We start from the raw sequence: 19,157 nt of genomic DNA, 5'->3' as shown, positions 1-19,157 counted from the left end.
AGAAATAAGAGAAGTTTCTACACTAGGACGATTCGATAACTACTACTACGATTTTAATGTTTTTTCCATGATTATGAAGTCATCTGATTTGATTTGTGAAAATATGTTGTTATCGCATAACTGATAAATCGTTATCGAATCGTTCTAGTGTAAAAACTTCACTTATTTCTATTATTTTTTATATGAACAATTGCTTTTCAGCTTTTTTATCGTTATCGTTATCGTTTAAGTATAAACAGGCCTTTAGGTGCATTGAATCGTAACGCAGGAGTAATCTCATCGGCGATTGGGTTTGTTACGGAGCTTATGCAAGAGCCCAAGTGACGTAGTCGTCTAGAAAAGTTGTTTGCTTTAAAATATTGTTAAAATAACAATTCTTGCAATACGTTTTAATAATATATTTAAATTTTGCGAAATTATTCTTCGGGGGGTTGGGGTGGTTATAGTTGAAAGTTAGGAACATATTTTGGGAGATATATTAGATGTTATAGATCTGGTTTAGTTTCCGTAATTTAACGAAATGTATTTAGGTTCTTCTGCAATGGGCATTGTCACCATGAACACACTTTCCATCACTGCCGCCGCCGTAGTCATAATCATCACCATCATCATCACAGCATCATCATCTTTTCACCATCACCTGACCATCATCTTCATCATAATTTTCATCACCACCAAGCTGTAATATAGATTGATACAGGCTATCCATGAGAAGATTTTTTCAGATCTTAAATCAATAGCGAAATAAAATTAATACTTCTGACTGTGGATTAATATGTTAATTTATGCAAATTGCCATTGAAAACAAAATCAATAATTCTTCGACAATCATCATTTAGGTCTTTCACAAGTGTTACGCCATTAAGTCACCTAAAGTAATCATATCATTCATAACAAAGGATTATCCGATAGCCGACTATTATAATGCACTATTAGAGAATTCAATTATAACGTAATTGATATGAAATAGCGGAACAGCTGCAACAAAAGAAAACTTGAAGAATTTATTACGTAGGCCTAATTATATAATATCCAAGGCATGTAGAGAAATAATCCGATACACCTACTCAATCATATAAACATGCATCCGACTATCATGCTATAACAATAATTGTATGTATATATATGGAAGATTTCGCTACATCCTGTTTGTGGTAGATGTTTCTACCACTATGGTTTCTCCTTCAGATAAACACCCACTTAATTAGGCGTTTGTCCTAACATACCAGAATCTAAACTATATAGACCTACATACACACATGATTTCTATATAATTTCATGTACTTGTTTCAACATGACTGATTTATTAGTAGGCCTATATACATATCATTATATATGTATGTAGTATATAGGCCTATATGCTTTCGTTTCTGGTGCGTGAGGCTAAACGCCTAAGTCATGCTAAAGAGCTTCCAAGGTCAGATAGAAATATTAATGAGAAAAGAATTTTTTTTTTCTGATCGTTTTCCCTTCTATTATTGTCCATGAACACATATCCCTCTTCATATATATGTATATATATACACATATATAATATATATATATACCTATATGTAAATACAGTATACATATATAATGTACATGTAATATAAATATATATATATATATTATATTATATTCAAAAATATAAAAAAGCGCTACAACAATGACTATTATTATTATTATGTAAATATATGTTCAAGAACTTTTCGTTAAAGTACTATGCTTGATACGAATACGACGTACATACAGTATACAAATGTATGTCTCTGCCAAGGATGGATTAGAAGTTGGCAACTGGTAGGATGGGACGCCAATGTGCTGATTACTTGCCGTCTTATGGTATTCTCCAATAGAGCTGAGCATGTACTCTAGCAGTATCCTGTGCATCCCTCAACCGACTTTATGTTGTAGATACTTCAATGAAGAATTCCAAAACGACAGAATTTTAGTGTTCTGGGAATGAATATTTATTCTCATTGGAACTAATCAAAAACAATATAAATACACATCTGATTGTCTACAGAAATAAAGTAATCATGTTATTTAATTCATTTTTTCATAATATCCACTCTTACGGTCACGTGTCCAAAAGGTCAGAGAACGCAAGACGTAACATGAATCAGTGTGCTGAAGGTTGAAGTGTCAACTGAAAATTTCACAATTAACTTTTTGAGTTGTGAACATAAGTTTAAAATTGTTATTTATTTATTTATTTGAACATATTTATTGAGGGTGAACCATCCAGCAGAAGCTGATGACATGGTCTATTATACAATACTTATCAGTGGAATCATCCGCTATAATAAAGGAAATATATTACAAATAAAAAAAATAGGCCTTGTAGATATGATAATTTAGAATATTATATTTGTTCATGTCTATGTTATACACAGAATATCATTAACAACAATAATTGACTAAAGTATTAGATTAAAACTTCTGATAACATTAGTTTTACTATTTAACATGTAACAATGAGAAGGCGTACATAATATTTCAACATTTACTGAATTTTGAAAATTGTTCTAATTTACACTACATAAACAATAAATACATTATGCAACTCATTTTTACAATACTGTATTATTACAATAATAAATCTCTTTCATTAGACAACTGCATTTGAGAAAAGGAAAACATAAAAACAGTTTAGTCACTGCAAATAATTTGATACATGTTTAATAATTAATTAATCTTAGAACAATCCAATATTTATATCCTTCCACCGGATGACTACAACAATTTCATGCAAAGCATCTTCAATATATTTGTTATTTTTCTGTATAATGATCTACAATATAATTGAAAGTTTTGTTTCCTTGAATCCGTTTTTCTTTTACTTCATGGGGTTGCGAAAACGTTTCCCAGCAAACTTCGCTTTGGATCCAAGTTCCTCTTCAATTCTATATTGGGCATGAAAAAAAAGTGTAAAATAAGTATAAAACTTGAGGCGGTGATGGTGAATAGGGATGAATAAAAAATAATAAAAACAATGCGCATTGTAGAATTTGACAATAATAATAACAATTCACGTTGACACAACCTCGAGGCGTTTGAACATTATTACCCCCGGATCAATGGATCAAGCACATATGGAACACACACTCAAGCCCCATGGGGGAATTCCATAATGTTGCAGCTGTATTCAGCGCAGGCTGTGTTTGAACCTACCAGGTACCCACTTGTACTCCTGGGTGGAGAGAGACAACCGTAGATAGAGTGCCTTGCCCAAGGACACAAGCGACTTGCACTGCGAGAGTTTCGAACCCCCGACCTCAAGGTTGGGAGTCCAAACCACAACCGATGCGCCAACCACTTCTACTGCCTACCATTAAACAAAACACATTTTTCAACAATATTTTGTAACAATAAATCTGTAGATGAATGGTGTACAATGACACTACTCCTCCTTCCCACTTTACCTCCATTTGCCCTACATTACCTAAGAATCTGGTTGTACTTGGCCAGTCTCTCAGAACGACATGGTGCTCCAGTTTTGATCTGTCCTGTGCAAAGACCGACCACCAAGTCCGCAATGGTTGTGTCTTCGGTCTCGCCACTACGATGGCTCACCATGACGCCCCATCCATTGCTTTGTGCCAACTGGCACCTGAGGAAAAAATTACGATATTATAAACTGACTATTTATATATAAGTAGATGATAATAATAACAATAATAATAATAATAAAATCTTTATTTACACACGGAAGCTTGTATCACCCAAGGGTGTTTTTCAACAAGGCCGTGATGCCATTATAACAATATAAAAAACGATAAAAGGAAAAGAATACCGGTAAAACACACAATTTACAAAATACAATGGTTCAAAGAACATGCACCAGTAACACTTGTTAATTTTAGTTTACAAAAGCTTTTTGAAGGTTCTGACATTTGGTGCAGTTATTACATCATCTGTAAGATTGTTCCATAGATCATTCCAAAGAGTATAGAACTGCAAGGGGTCCAACTCCTATCTCAAAAAGTATAACCACAAACTAGAGGGCATCCTTCAATACAATGTAAAAGACGTTTGTATCAAATGTGTGCTGCATCGCTTGTTCCGAGTTTTGAACTCTTCAAATTCTAAAACTTGGTTTCCATACAATCGCTACACACTATTGACGACAGCTTTCGGTGTTGCTGATTGGTTGGTCAAATCAGGGAGCCTTTCAAATTGCATTGGTAGTAATTTTTAACGTTTCATACCTTTTCAAACGAGAATAACCAACCAATTGTTTTAGTACTGCAATATTTTTAGACTGGAAAGTATGTTCTACAGAACATTCTTCACAAGACCTAGTAGGTCCTAATTCTTTAAACAAAATTCTCTGTAAGGAGTATTTTTATTTGAATGTTAAGCGTGAAGTACAGGGAGCTGTCTAGCAAGCTTCAGGTATGTGCTCTATCAATTTCAACCTTATTCATTTGTTGCTTCAGTTACAAAAAAGACCCCAAGATTAGAATGTGGGCACCAAGGTATAAATTGCCACTTGGATGAAAACTATCTTACGCTTCAATGGATTCAGTGATCGAGCCAATCTGGTTCAGTTTCAGAAGTAAGCAGTTACAAGCCTTAGAAGACACAGCAGTCTGGATGCGCTTCGGATTAGTAACGGTCAAGTCGTCGCCAACCACCTGTATGCTCACGCGAGACGTGAACTTACTCCAGTTCTCCCAGTCGTCCTGATCAAAAGCATCTTCAATGGAGACAACTTGATAAAGATTTGGATGAAATAAAAATTACAATTATAAATACATTAACAGTGATTACTATAATAATAATAATAATGATTGACTTATTGAGTGCATAAGTGTTGGAGACCTTTTATCATTTTTAGTCGCATGTTATGAAGAAAGGCTGGAAATGCTTAACATCTTAAGCATAGAAGATATTTTTTTGTTTTTTTGTTTTAATTTGTGTATTTTATAATATGAAGGATAGGGAGCAAATCTTGTTCAAGCTTTCGCCAATTCCCTATCCGGGCAATATACAGCATGTTATTTTAATTCTGTTTATTTTTTGTCAAATAACTATTATTATTATTATTATCGTTTTAAATTATTAGCCCCGTCATTGGATCAAGGACATATGGAACGCATAAACAGAGGGTGAGTTCTAGCCCGAATATTCTTCAAAAAAATTATTTCACAATAAATTAAACAAACATTTACAGATTCCACAAATTGCAGCAGTCAACATGTTTTAACCAATCACATGTAAGTACACCATCCAGGCTATAAACCAATCAAAACACGACTTTAATCTTGAATAATAGATAATGTAAGTAGATTAACGATGGTGAATAATACTTTACTGTGGTCTAACAAGTCACCATGAGTGGCGCCATGGGGGGGGGGGCCAGGGGGCCAGGGACCCCTTGGTCGGGGAGAGCTGGGCCTCCCGTCGGGGAGAATAAGCACAATTCGTCTGGGAGGAAAAAAAATTATATGTATTTTCTACAAATTAGTGGATTCTAAAATCCAATAAGTAAGCCTTTGAAACCCCTAAATTGTCAAAATTTTCGGGGGCTTCGCCCCAGGACCACTTTTGGAAGTTTTTAATCGAAGCTCGACCACGCCCACCTTTCTTTCATCGGGGAAATCTGACCCCTTGTCGGGGCATCAGCACCTCCCCCGTTGGGCACCTCGGCCCACCCCCCCCTTCGTCGGGCAAATCCTGGCGCCACCCCTGCAAGTCACCGACAGGCTCACATAACCCTCTCCACTCCTTAGGGATTTTAAAGAGGAATTACTATATTAAATTATGTTTAAATTGGAAAGTCAAATAGATTGCATGTGTCCCAGTTGTAAGCAACAGGGTTTTGGAAATTATTTTAGATAGATGGGCCAATACAAATGTATTAAAGTTAATATGTACAAGATTTGTACAACATACCTGGGTATTTATCAATAAACTCCATGTAAAGATCGGCAAGTTGAGGCCCAGTCAGCTGAAAGAAAAAAAGAATAAATATCAAAATTACTTTAATATATTGAAACAATAAAAATTTGTAATGTTTTTTTAACCAGTCATAATTGGCCTAATGACCGTATTACAGTAATTTCCTCTATGATGGATAGCTTCTAAAACAATATGATCTATATTTGATGTACACTTTTAAAATGTTTTCATTTACTTTGTACTATTTTCCTTTCCTTTTTTTTTTTACAGAAAAGGTAGGTGGGGTGTTTGATTATACAGTACCTGGGGGGGGGGGCACAGGCCGAACCCCGTCCCCCCCCCTTTGGAAGGTTAAAAAAAAGGGAAAAAAAGAAAAAACTGATCGTCTAACGTCTCAAAGATTATTTTCAGGCGTCTAGAACACAAAAATTTTGCGGGGCATCCTCCCCACCGGATCCCCTAGAGTAGTATTACCTCGATCGGCCCCATTTTCGGTCCCCAGTTGGATATTCCTGGATCCGCCCAAGTACATCTTCTGTATTAAACTGTTATTGTTATTGTATTGCCACAACATGATCAATCAACCAATAGTTCAATCATCTACTCTAAATATTTAGCACCTTTTCCACGCATCAAATTCTATCCATTATGTAAAATACCAGTTGAAACTCAAAAACAATGTTGTTAAATTGCATAAATATTTAAATCTGTATGTTGATGATGTCGATAAGAAAATAATCCTCTTATCAACAAACTAGATAAGATGCAGATTCAACAATTACTTCAGGTTTAAACCAAAATCCGCAAGATTAAGTGTGGGTGATATATTTCTGGGTTTGTAAAGTGCAGCACGGCACACGCTATTTGTATATTGATGTTGTATTAGACTTTCCAACAGAAATTCTAAAATTCCACCAACTGTACGTTCTGCTTTCTCTTCTTTGAAACCTAACCTTTTGAGATTTCTTTCATCTAATTTTGTGTAATTTTCCCTGTGGACATATCTTCTGTTGCAATATTTAATTTTAAATCTTGACTTAGCTTTGTAATTCACCTAAAGTTAATAAATTTTGTCTTATAAATCTGTTTATTTTGAGATTTTATTATTTGTCAGTTGTATTTAATTATTTTCTTTTTATTTTACTTTTCTTTTTCCACTGCAATTCATTGGGGATTTTTTTTACTTTAAATTTTTCATTTTGTAAATTACTATTCATGTTCTCCTTTATTTAATATTCTATACAATTTTTCAGATTTTATATTTTTCTGTTTTAATTCAATTAATTTGTTGATGTTAAAGACCTAGTTAAATTTTCATCTTTAATATTTATTTGATGTACTAAGGGTCCCAACTGATCAGCTCATGCTGGATTAACTACCTTCAGATGCAGATTTATTAAAATATATATAAAAAAATAAATACAAGAAAGCATTAATATTATAGCTAAAATTTCAATTTTTTTGAATATATCTGAGAATACCAATTTGTTAGTTGATTGAAATTTCATTCTTACCCACTTAGATGGATCAGATTGCTTGTTCTTAAAGTCCAGATCATATTTACCATCTTTGTAAAATTCAGAAGCAGCTACATCCATTCCAATCTCAATCTTGTCGGTGTAACCAGCTTTAGCAATAGCCACCTTCAACAACTCCAGGCCTACACAAACAATAACACCCTGAATTATTAACTCTCCTTAAATATGTATGGTGTGGAAGCGATGTATTTATGTCTTGCCAATATATACATGTATACAATTCATACATTTAACATAAATGGATAAGTACCTTCCATATTATCTTGAATATTGGGTGCAAATCCTCCTTCATCACCAACATTGGTAGCTAATTTGAATAAATAGAAGCAGAGATATTCAAGTTACATTACACAATATAAATTTTCAAAAATTAGGATACAATAAAATTAGAGAACAGGATAAGAAATTCAAATATACAAGAAAATTAGGCATAAAATACAGTTTACATGAATTGCAATTACTGCATAAGGCAGTTTTAGGAAACAAACTCAAAAGTGATACAAGCCATCGTGAGTCTCTATTTTGAAATTCAACATCAGGAATTAATCATACTAATCACAGAGGGCGCCAGACAACATTTTGGCCAGAATGATAGATTAAATAGGCAATTATTTATTTTTTCTTGTTTGAAGGTTTGCATGGTGAAGTAATATTATATAATAATGCACGCGGTACACCACGTATATATTTATTTTTTGTAGTGCCTTGAATAATACTGAGAGCGATATACTGTATCAAAATTTCAAACTATATAAATGTATGTTAAAACTCTTTTATTCTCTATTTGTAAGGTGGTCTAGTGGTTATGGCGCCAGGCTAGTTAACTGGTGGTTGTGCGTTTGATTCCCACTCGAAACACTTGCAAGAATTTTTTGGCAAACAGAGTTGAACTTGCTTAAGTCAAATCCAAAATGGCATTGAAAAATTGTTCAACTTAGATAAAATTTAACTTACAGATCTTTAATTAAAGGAAAACACAACAATTTGGCATGTAAAATAAGATCAACTTAGAAATTTTTGAGTTAGGCAAAGTCGACTTAAGGCAAAGTTTAACTGTATTTGGCAAGGTACTGAGCATTTAGTACGACAATACGTCAGGTAGAGCAAAACCATCATTTGTAAGTGCCAAGTACATATAAAAAGTGTTAATAATACAGAGTATCAAATATCAAGGACAATCACTATAAATATATTAGTTATAATAATAATAATAATAATAATAATATTTATTCGGCAGAGTAAAAAGTATACATACAATATTCTTGCCAGGAGTAAGTAATAGGCATAAGCCCAAACAGTAAACTGCTCTTACTCCATCATCAAAAACAAATACAATGACAATACAATATAAACATATACAAAAAAGTAAATTCAAAATAAATTGATTTAACTAAAACAAAATGAAAAACAGAGATAATTAATAGTTATTATTAGTATTAATATTTTGAGATCAAGTGTTTTGTGAGCTGGGCTTTGAAGTCCGAAATGGATGTGCATTGTTTAATTTCATCAGGAAGTTGTTCCCATAATCTAGGAAAAATAACAAAAGATGAATTTAAAAATGTATTAGTCTTGGCTTTCCAATGTATTAATCGCCCTTCACACCTTTCACTTGATCTCACAAGATTATTAAACGACAATGGACATTTTCCATGCATTATTTTAAAACCTAACGTTACTTTTCTAATTTGAACAAAATGATTTTTAGTAAAAGATTGGAACATACCATCCTGACCGTAGCGCTCCTTAATAACTTTCTTGAGCGTCTGGTAAACCTCACAGCCAATCCGCATAGCTTCTTTGAAATTCTCAGCCCCTGCTCAATATAAAATATTATCGTCATAAAATAAATAAAATAGTGGCTATGTGTTACTGTATATAAAACGAGCACATTTTCATATTCGTTTCAACAAGTTTTCTGTGAGGGCGGTCATCCAGCTTGAAGCTGGTCATTTAGGCTCCTTAATACACACATACAGTACTAAACAAAAAAACACACAAGTACAAAAACCTATAATTTGGATTAAACAATTAAAACAAAAATATAAATTCATAATTTTATATCTCTCACAACAACAAAAAAAAACCAAAATACTGTAAAAATAATAATTATAATAACAACCTGTTTTGATCTATTAAACAACAGTTTTCACACTTTAAATACTATTACCACTGACTGATAATATTAATAAAAGAATAAATAAAATGATTAATATTTGTAGCAATATTACTAACCTGTTGGCAGAATCATAAACTCCTGCATAGCAAGCTTATTACCTGCATGACTTCCGCCATTGATAACATTGAATGCCTGTAGAAAGCATTGAGGGAAAATTAGTTGAATTGATTGTAAAATGGGTTGTGTTGAGGGTGAATGAGTTAAAATAGTCAAGACGTACACTATGGCTATGTTCTCACACGGCAGCTAACGGTTAGCAGGATCTGGATCCTGCTAACCGCTAGCTGCCGTGCGTCCATACGAGAAGATCCCGATCCGGATACCAAGAATAAGATCAAATAACTGGCCAATAAGAAACTGGAAATTGTAAATTCGTACGTGTGATTGGTTGATGATAGAAACGCGCTCAACGTGCTAACCGATAGCGCTTGCTAACCGGTATCCGGTTGAGCGCTAACCGTTAGCTCCCGATCCGGATACTAGGGCTCCCGTGAGAACCAAGCCAATGAAGCCTATCACACAAGTTTGCTAATAATATGAATATTGATTGTGCACATGCATTCCTTACATGCTCTGATACGAGATTACCTGTTTAGCTGATGGATTACTGTGAAAAACTGTGGGTAAAATGAGTTGAATTGTGGGAAATGTGCCAGTTGAATTGTGATAAAAATAAGATGTGTCAAAATGAATTAAATATGTTTCATTTGCAAAAATGTTTGAATAGTTTAGTAAATAATTCCACTTCTTTTTGGGAATCATACACAAGCGTACTCCAATGTGCTAAAAACGAAACAAAGATTGTTGTTGACTGACCGGTACTGGTAGGATGACCTCCATGTTTCCGGCAAGATCAGCGATGTGTTGATAGAGGGGGACACCCTTCGCAGCTGCTCCTGCTTTGCAAACAGCTAGCGACACTCCCAAGATTGCATTTGCACCAAGCTTAGCTATGATCAATAAAAGAAAGAGGGTGCTACAACAAACATAGGTCAAAGTGTTTTAGGTGTGAAATTGACAAAAATGTTATCTTTTGGTAGTTTCCATACATATATGCATGCATGGCAAAAAAACATGTTTTTTAATATTCTCTTTTATTCTCTGCATGTGTTCAAGAAACACACAAACTGTTCTATATGATTTTTCTCTTACATTTATTTTCGGTTCCATCAAGTGCCAGCATTGCAGAGTCAATCATCTTCTGGCATGTTACATCAAATTTCTAAAATAAAAGAACCAAAACAAAATGTGTTATAATAATATGTAAATGTAAGTAAAGGTAAAGGTAGGAGAATAACCCATAACTTGCTACTGCAGCATCATTGTGCTGAATTGCGTATGGGCGTGGTCCGTGACTACCTAAGAGCCGTAAAGAGGCGCTTCATGGTAGATACGTGTTTACATCATTCCACAATGACAGGGGCTGAAATGAACCATAATATCAGGATAAACCCCCCTACTCTTCCGAAAGATGCAATGGGTTCTTTAAAATGCACATAAGCCAGATGTATACACTGGACCTCCATTTTAAGTCCTTATCCAAGAAGACTTGGTTCTACCAAGCGAACCATACCACTCGACGGTGCCCCTGCCTTACCGCTCGGCCACTCGACTCACTTATTATTATAATAATAATATACAATCACAAGTTCACTCAATTTATTTACAAAAGTATTAATAATTACAATCTATATATCAAATGAAAATAGTTTTTATTTTATTTAGAATATTTGCAACATACCTTTTCAATGAGGTGAGGAGCTATTGTGTCATTGATGTTTGCCACTGCCTTTAGTACACCTGGAATATAAATTAACATATTGAATACATTAAATGCATGTTTATGTCATTGCTATGCATGTCTCTACTATGTAGGTCCCAACTTATTAACCTGGGTGGTTCACTTTAAATGTAATTCCAATAATGATGATGATAAAGATGACATCATTGAAAACTATAAGAAAGTTTTTCATAATGCCATAGATAATAAAAATTAGTATTAAAGAAAATGATAAATTAACAGTGTCCATACCCTTGCCAAGAAATCGTTTAGGATCCTTATCTCGGAGTTCAAGGGCTTCATATATCCCTGTGGATGCTCCACTAGGAACAGCAGCTCGGAACATCCCTTCAAAGTATGAAGGAAAAATAGTAAGTGCATTAAGAATTATAGAATATATTAAAGCAAAAATACCACCCATCCAACAATAGAATACGACAATGCATACTTTTGCAGTTTTCTTTAGTTCTTTTGCTAATCAAAGCATTCATAGAGGCTCATTTCAGTCTTTACAAAGATAGGTCTTCAACGAGGCTGTTATTATGTTTCACTTTTGTAAAAGGTAACGGTAAATAAAATATCAAAGTAGCTCTACTTATGGCAAGATATAGTGCATTAAGATAGTAAGAGATATTTTTAAGGTTAGAGTAAAGCCAAGTCAACCAATCAGAACATTGGGATTTCGATCACTTAGGCATAAGCATAGCCATGGCGTTAAAATATATCTTTTTTGGCCAGTTCAATACTCTTAATCGTAGTGTCTACCAAAAGTTAATTTTGCTGAAACATTCCGTGACAGGTCAAACAGGGTAATCAACATATACAGTATACATGACATGTGTGTTTAAACAGGTTTTAAAGATTTATAATGTTCTGCATTAAAGAAAAAAAAAAAACTTTTACCATGCTCGGTTGTCAGGTCGACCTCAACAGTGGGATTTCCACGACTGTCAAAGATTTCGCGGGCATGAATCCTGGTAATAGGCATGGTGACTGATCCTGTAATGTGCACCTTTTGTCAAAATAAAAATATTTCATGTTTTCAATATTTATCTTAAAAAAGTAAAATGAAAAAGAAGACTAGGCCTAGTCCTGGATAGAATAGGTTGTGGGGGCCTAGCCCTAACATTCAATACCGTCCTCCTAGGCCAGTAGGCCTAAACTAAATTTATAGGCAGATGAGGGTAGGCCTAGAGTAGGCCTACTTAGCCTTAGGCAAACCTATCTCTAGGTAGGGCTAAACTAGGCCTACACTATAGATAAGTCTCGAAAAGCCTATATAGTAGTACCAAGCAAGTATTAATGAAACAGTCTGAGTACTAATGAAAATTATTATTCTATCCTACACAATATCCGTAGAGGTATGACTAGGTATACATGTTGTAAAATTTAAAGATAATCTAGGCCTAAGCCTGGTGGACTGAATGGAGGTATGTTACGTATGCAATCTGTGTAGGCCCATTGATTGACTTGCAGCACGCAGCACCAGAAGAACAGAAACCAAAAATAGTCAATCCAGGCATGGAGTTATAATTCCAGGGGTCACATTTCCCGGATATGCAAAACCTAAATGGCACGTCAAAAAACGCCGTATATTCAATTCTGAATATAAATACAGCATACGATTTTACTAAAAGTCTCAAGCAAATATATACCATCAATATCTACTAGGAAACTGAAACTTAGACATATCATTCAAAATACTACACCTTACACCAAGCAGCAACAACAGCAACAGCAACAGCGAATGCTTCTGATTTCCTATGTATCAGGAGGATGATCAGCATCGAACGACCGGCGAATCTCCGAACTGCTCCACGTTGTATTTTTAATTCAACTTGTTGCTAAAAAATCGTGTCGGTTCGTCAGTTGTCTGTTCTTTGGTTCATGCAAAAATGCTCACTTGTTTAAAAAAAAAAAACGGGTTCGTCCACTTTTCGCGGCTTTGTTTTGTTTTGGTAAACCAGACAGATTTTGACTATTTAAAAAAAAAAACCACTACTTTATTACCGCAAAACTGATATCAGTAGATTATATTAATCACTTCAAAAAGCTTTAGAGCAATCTCCATGCCAAGAAATTAGTTAACATTCGATCTGTTTGTGGGAGAATTTCCTAGGCCCAGACTGAGCCAGGAGGCTCAGCTGGCTGCAGGGTTCTGCGACGACGGCCACCGCTTATGTTGTGGCTCTCGTGTACTTCATTCAAGTTCTTAGATCGAAGCCTCCATTTTCGCCTTGCCTGATTTTTGCAGCAGATATAATACTATAGATTCGTAGTGTGATCAACATAATAATACAATTATCATCAGATCCAAATAAGTAAAACTAAAATGGATGTTGGAGGTCGGGTAAAGGTTGGTTAAGTAACGTGTCGTTATTGAATAATTAATATGATAATTTTTTTAAATAACTGATTACTGAAACAAAGCAAAATACAAAAGGATACTAGTCCTAAGGGCCTAGTAGTACTACTAGTGAGTACTAGGCCTGACTAGGCTCCTATTCCTAGTCTATCTAGGAGGAGTAGGCCGAACAGAAAGAAAAGCTAAGTTACAGTCTAGTTAGGCCCATGCCATGGCCACGCTTCTATGTGACAAGATAGACAACAATGCCTTATATAGTACTGTAATTAAAAGTAAAATTTCTACGAAACTACTACTCTAGTCTTCCATACCATTGTAATAATGGTTTTTATGGCAGACAGCACCACCTTTGTTCTTACTACTACAATATTTTTGTTAGTTAATTTGCGAATGTACTGTATTTTAAACTAAATGTTTGCGTAAACTAGTGACTAGTAAATTAGTGATAATCTAACAATTTTTTTCTATGTGACCTAAGATAAAGCTTAGCTGGAACAATTCTTAATTAATCAGATACAGTATGTATATTTATTCAGGAAAAACTAGTTATAATATAGGATAAGAGCACATAGAAAAAATTATATTAGATACCACTCTTTAAAAAAAAAATAATGAGGGCTGGAGGTTTTTTTTTTTTGTTTTTTTTTTAAATCTAAACAAAGAATATTGTTTGTTTTATTAATTCTACATTACTTAGGGTGTTACTATAGTGAAACCAATTGTGTATGGAAATGTTGCTCGGTATTTTGGTAAGAAGAGGGATGAAGATGGCCACACCCACTCTTGGACTGTCTACATTAAACCTGTCAAGAATGAAGATATGTCCACCTACATCAAAAAGATCCAGTTTAAGCTACATGAAAGCTATGCAAGTCCTATCAGAGGTACAGTATATAAAAACAATGAAACAGGAAACTAATACATGTATGCATACAGTGTATGCTATGGTAGCTCAGCTGACACATGTACAGGGAAGATTTCCCTTTGTTAGCTACCATCTCGAGTGAGGAAAATAAAATTATGTATTATGAATTATGAATATGAAATGAAAAATATAAAATAAATATGAATTGAAATATATATGAATTGAATATCAAACCTATATGGAATTAATATGAGTCAAATATGAAATGAATATTAGGTAAAATGAACATAAACTGAATATGAAATATATATAAAATAAATATGATTTTATGGCAGATAGCAGTATATCAAAAAGAATGAAACACGAAACCAATATGTAATCAGTATAAAATAAATATGAAATATATGAATTGAATATTAAACTAATATGGAATAATTATAAATCAAATATGAAATGAATATTAGATGAAAATTTAAAATGAATATAAAATGAATATGAAATATATATATAAATAAAAATGACTAATTTCCAACACATAGATATCAACTTAAAAATGAAATTAATATAAAATAAATATGAAATAATTATGAAATGTATATGAAAGAGAAATGAACATGAAGTGAATAAAATGAAATGAATAAATTGAAATGAATGTTAAATTACTATGAAATAAGTAGGTTTAATGAATGAAGAAAATGAGTGAAATCAACTAATTCTCAAGTATATCCCATGGAATCTTACCTCACCTAGTACCACCATCTTCCATCTATTTTAGATTCATTCAATAATTTTATTGTCATTGTATAACATCGGAAATACAGTTAAATTGACAGATTATAAACTTAGCCTAAAGTTTTCGTCACATGACCTATAATATTTAAATTATTGCAAAGTAATTTTCCATTAACTGTTGATTGTTTCTTTTGCTCATATCAGTTGTAACTAAACCACCGTATGAAATAACAGAGACAGGTTGGGGAGAATTTGAGATTGGAATCAAGATCTTCTTTATCGATCAGAACGAGAGACCTGTAAGTTAAATAGAAAAAATAGATGTGAATATTTTTTTATAAGCACCACCATGAAATTGTTATTGTACATTAATATTAACTCCTTTGGAAAATTTACACTAATAAGCAAAGTAACTTGAAATATAAACAGAGTAGTATAGAGAGAAAGAAAGAGTGAGTCACCAATTTAAGTTGGGTATGGCATATTATTGCTTAGCTCATTATAAATATTATAATTATTTCATAATATTCACTGTGTACAGTAAGTCAAATTTTGGTCTGGTAACCAGGCTGAAGCTCTGTTTCCATACAATCACTCACCCATCGGCGATAGTCGCTGACAGTTGTCGGAAAGTTTGGACCTAGTTCAACTTTGCTGATTGCGTTGCAGACGAATCGGGTTGCCTTCCCGATTGCGTTGGGGCAGCTAGCAATGCACTATGATTTCTCTGCAGCATAACCATCAAAGTTGAGCCAGTTTCAACCTTCCCGGTGGCTGCCGCCGATAGGGTGAGTGGTTCTGGGGAAACCGAGCTTCAGTGCAAAGGGGGCACTCACTGTGTCATACGACAGTCATGACGATTCCAACTTTGCTTCCTGTGAGCGCTAGGCGACACGACACCATCTGGCGATTGTGGCAGTCTAAATGGATCGTCATTAAAAACGATCTGTTGCACGCACGTCATGGCATTGCGATGGCATTGCGTTCTTCGTAGGATTGCATCTACCAACGACCGTCGGCTGCAGTGAGAGCCCGGCTTAAATGAGGCATGTTGCGGTGAAATGGTAAAGTTGTCGCACAGTCTAGTATTGAGTAAATGAGCTATAAATATGGGAGCTCAAAAAATTGTTAAAAAATCCAAATTTGTTTTTCACCGTAGGTCAACAATTTTATTAATCATGTCCCAAAGTATTAGTTGTGGAAGTGGTTTATTTAACGTTATTTTTCATAGTTCATTCTATTAAACAATGTATGCACAAATAACTTTGAAAGGCAATTACTCAAAATCCTGTTTATCTTGACTCTAAGAGTACTGTACTTTCACTTTCCAATAACTTAGGTTTGAAATGTCCAATTTGAATGAATGACCTTTCATTTTAAAGATCACATACTCGGGTATTTGAAAATAGCAATAACTTGAATTTAAATTTTTGCTACAACTTAGCCATTTTGCCACAACATGCCTCAAATGTTTACCAGCCAACTGTCAAAATATTTGTTGCCTTCAATTTAGTGCTGTATTGATATGATTGCTTGAATGATTAAATCATAAAATGTTTCTTTCTTTCAGGTGACCTTGTATCATTTTTTGAAATTATTTCAGACTCCCGATCCTAGTGTAATTGCCGGAGGAAATACTGTTGTCTCAGAACATTACGATGAAATTGTGAGTCAATACAAATTTATTTCAATTAATAAATCTTCTGGTGCAATTTTTTTTTAAAACCAAACAAACTTTTTTTTATCTGATCACCATTCATGTGTGTTGTTTATTATTAATACAACTGCAACTTACAAAAAGGACACTTTTTTTTAAACAGTTTGTTTTTATTATGTATTTTCAATATAAAAATAAAACAGTGATCTCTTATTTTTGAAGATTTTCCAAGACCCAACAGCAATGATTCAACAGTTACTGACTAGTTCACGTGCACTCACCTTGGGGGCACACAAACATGAGACAGACTGTGAGTATTCTAATAAAACTACAGTATATAACAGAATTGATAATAAATAATAATAATAAATTGAAAATTTCTTAATTTCTGAGTAAGACAAATCATACGCACAAACAATAGATAATATATTTAAAAGAAGGTGGTTGTTGAAAGAAAATGTGCACTTTGAGTAATTGCCATTGTCATAGCACCACTGAACATTGCATTCTGCTGTGGATATTGGCACTACATAAATCCTTGTTAATTGATTGATTCATTAAAGAACCATTGTTTACTGTCATTTCAGTTCAGTTTATTCATGGAGGAAATAGTTTCCTCCATGGTTTATTTGACATTGATAATCAATGTCGATTTGGTCTATTTTTGCAAGTAACCGAATTATATTGTTTCTGTTGTATATATATATATATATATATATATATATATATATATACTGTATATAGTTACAGAACTGGAGGCTAAGACTTTGAACACATTGCAGTCTGCACGAAAGAAAATCCGGTCGGATATCTCAGAACTGAATGAACAACTGAAGAAGAGTAAAGAAGCCATCAACAGATTCAAAGATGAGATAAAAAAACTTGAGGACCAAGAACAAGCAAAAGAAAAGAATGGCTGAAATAGTTGGAAAATAATTTTAAAAATTACATTCTTACTGAAGTTGAGATATGACTCCACCAAGTGAAATTCTTAAGCTTTTGTCCATGCATTGTTTTCAGATGCTTGAAAGTAGCCAAAAGATGACCGAAAAGAATGGAAGTTTGTGAAAACAATGTCAGGAACCCAAACTATGGCTATGTTCAGACACAACGACTTACGCTAGCGTAACGTTAATCGAGTGGTGTGAACTTGTGCGCCTGTCTCTTATACACATCTAGATGTGTATAAGAGACAGCATTCACCGTTGCTCAGTTTTTCGTCAAACAACTTTTTTCTGTCTCAGAAAAATCAGTTCTACAAAATATCAAAAAATTTTTTTCCTCCGGAGCCTGACTTGAAAACCAAAATAAAAATGTGAAATTTAAGCTGGCATTGAGTTGGCAAGTGTGTAACAAAAACCAGACTATTTTACAATTTGGAGATGAGGAATAAAATGCGCTATAAAAAAAATACTAGTGAAACACGCAAACTATTAACTCCAGCGATAACTGTCCATTCAGTGGTTAAAGCAAAAGTGGATAAATCAACTGTAAGTTGTGTTTTAAATGTACATAGTCTATGTATCACTCTGAAGGTACTGTAGATGGGCAAACAAAATTCGGATGTCAAAATACGAGGACATTATGAGTACACTACAGGGAATAAAAGCTGAAGGAGTCATTATTTCTTGAAAAAATTGTGTGATGCCTGCAGGGCTGAAGACAATTTCTGATAGCAATTTATTTCAGCATTGCCTTATTTTTTCAATTGTTTTATAAGTCAATCACCTTGTTATCTCATAACCATTATGCCTTTCTAGGCCATGCGTAGGACAATCTAGGCTTCATATATCAGTTACAGCTGTATGGACAACAGTAGCTATGGTGGAATAAACATGTAATCCATAAGTTTTTGCGTACTGCATCTAATTTTGTCTATTTCACTATATGTATGTATCAAGCACTATCTCTGGTCAACTGGTACCCTTACTTTATCGTATTATATGCATATACATATATATATATACACATATATACATATATATATATATATCTGTACATATATATATATACATATACATATATATACATATATATATATATACATATTTATATATACATATATATATGCTAAATATAATATTTTCTAGCATATATAACTTCTCTAGGCCTCTTAAAATATAATTGTTCATGTAAAGAAAGGTTTAAGATATTT

At 33.7% G+C, this 19,157-nt stretch overlaps 2 protein-coding genes across 5 annotated transcripts; one reads left to right on the top strand and one right to left on the bottom strand.

The window, feature by feature from the left end:
- Positions 1-1,925: 1,925 nt before the first annotated feature.
- LOC117101820 (alpha-enolase-like) lies at positions 1,926-13,238 on the bottom strand. Of its 3 annotated transcripts, none has more exons than XM_033241911.1 (14): positions 13,093-13,238; positions 12,287-12,395; positions 11,636-11,731; positions 11,345-11,403; positions 10,756-10,825; positions 10,420-10,553; positions 9,660-9,735; positions 9,151-9,240; positions 7,675-7,731; positions 7,401-7,546; positions 5,881-5,935; positions 4,495-4,696; positions 3,425-3,592; positions 1,926-2,885 (listed from the first exon to the last, which is right to left on the bottom strand). In XM_033241911.1, the coding sequence occupies exons 1-14, from the start codon at positions 13,168-13,170 to the stop codon at positions 2,819-2,821; spliced, it is 1,407 nt and encodes a 468-aa protein (XP_033097802.1). In that variant the 5' UTR covers positions 13,171-13,238; the 3' UTR covers positions 1,926-2,818. The 3 variants fall into 3 exon arrangements, with proteins under 3 accessions (XP_033097802.1, XP_033097803.1, XP_033097801.1); XM_033241912.1 differs by having other exon boundaries at positions 13,098-13,202; XM_033241910.1 differs by lacking the exon at positions 13,093-13,238 and adding an exon at positions 12,823-12,921.
- Positions 13,239-13,294: 56 nt separating this feature from the next.
- Positions 13,295-18,850, top strand: LOC117101822 (YEATS domain-containing protein 4-like). Of its 2 annotated transcripts, XM_033241913.1 has the most exons (7): positions 13,303-13,739; positions 14,446-14,632; positions 15,550-15,644; positions 16,916-17,011; positions 17,225-17,312; positions 17,747-18,032; positions 18,304-18,850. In XM_033241913.1, exons 1-6 carry the CDS (start codon positions 13,716-13,718, stop codon positions 17,920-17,922), a joined length of 666 nt encoding a protein of 221 aa, XP_033097804.1. In that variant the 5' UTR covers positions 13,303-13,715; the 3' UTR covers positions 17,923-18,032; positions 18,304-18,850. The 2 variants fall into 2 exon arrangements, with proteins under 2 accessions (XP_033097805.1, XP_033097804.1); XM_033241914.1 differs by lacking the exon at positions 18,304-18,850 and having other exon boundaries at positions 13,295-13,739; positions 17,785-17,975.
- Positions 18,851-19,157: the final 307 nt, after the last annotated feature.

Source organism: Anneissia japonica, unplaced genomic scaffold, assembly GCF_011630105.1.
Source record: "Anneissia japonica isolate Jap-2015-1 unplaced genomic scaffold, ASM1163010v1 scaffold4988_len2956909_cov206, whole genome shotgun sequence".
Classification (NCBI taxonomy): domain Eukaryota; kingdom Metazoa; phylum Echinodermata; class Crinoidea; order Comatulida; family Comatulidae; genus Anneissia; species Anneissia japonica.
The sequence above is the reverse complement of the archived record's forward strand: the minus strand, read 5'-3'. Positions and strand labels throughout refer to the sequence as shown.

What these genes read in the sequence shown, in the direction of transcription:
- LOC117101822 (XM_033241913.1), top strand. Translation starts at nt 13,716, where the DNA reads ATGGATGTTGGAGGTCGGGTAAAG. An exon ending in ATGTTGGAGGTCGGGTAAAG is followed by an intron (nt 13,740 to 14,445) that starts GTTGGTTAAGTA and finishes TACATTACTTAG; the next exon opens with GGTGTTACTATAGTGAAACC. An exon ending in TCGATCAGAACGAGAGACCT is followed by an intron (nt 15,645 to 16,915) that starts GTAAGTTAAATA and finishes TCTTTCTTTCAG; the next exon opens with GTGACCTTGTATCATTTTTT.
- LOC117101820 (XM_033241910.1), bottom strand. Translation starts at nt 12,906, where the DNA reads ATGCCTGGATTGACTATTTTTGGTTTCTGTTCTTCTGGTGCTGCGTGC. An exon ending in ATCACTGAATCCATTGAAGC is followed by an intron (nt 3,593 to 4,494) that starts GTAAGATAGTTT and finishes TTTTTTCCTCAG; the next exon opens with GTGCCAGTTGGCACAAAGCA. An exon ending in AAGTACAACCAGATTCTTAG is followed by an intron (nt 2,886 to 3,424) that starts GTAATGTAGGGC and finishes TGCCCAATATAG; the next exon opens with AATTGAAGAGGAACTTGGAT.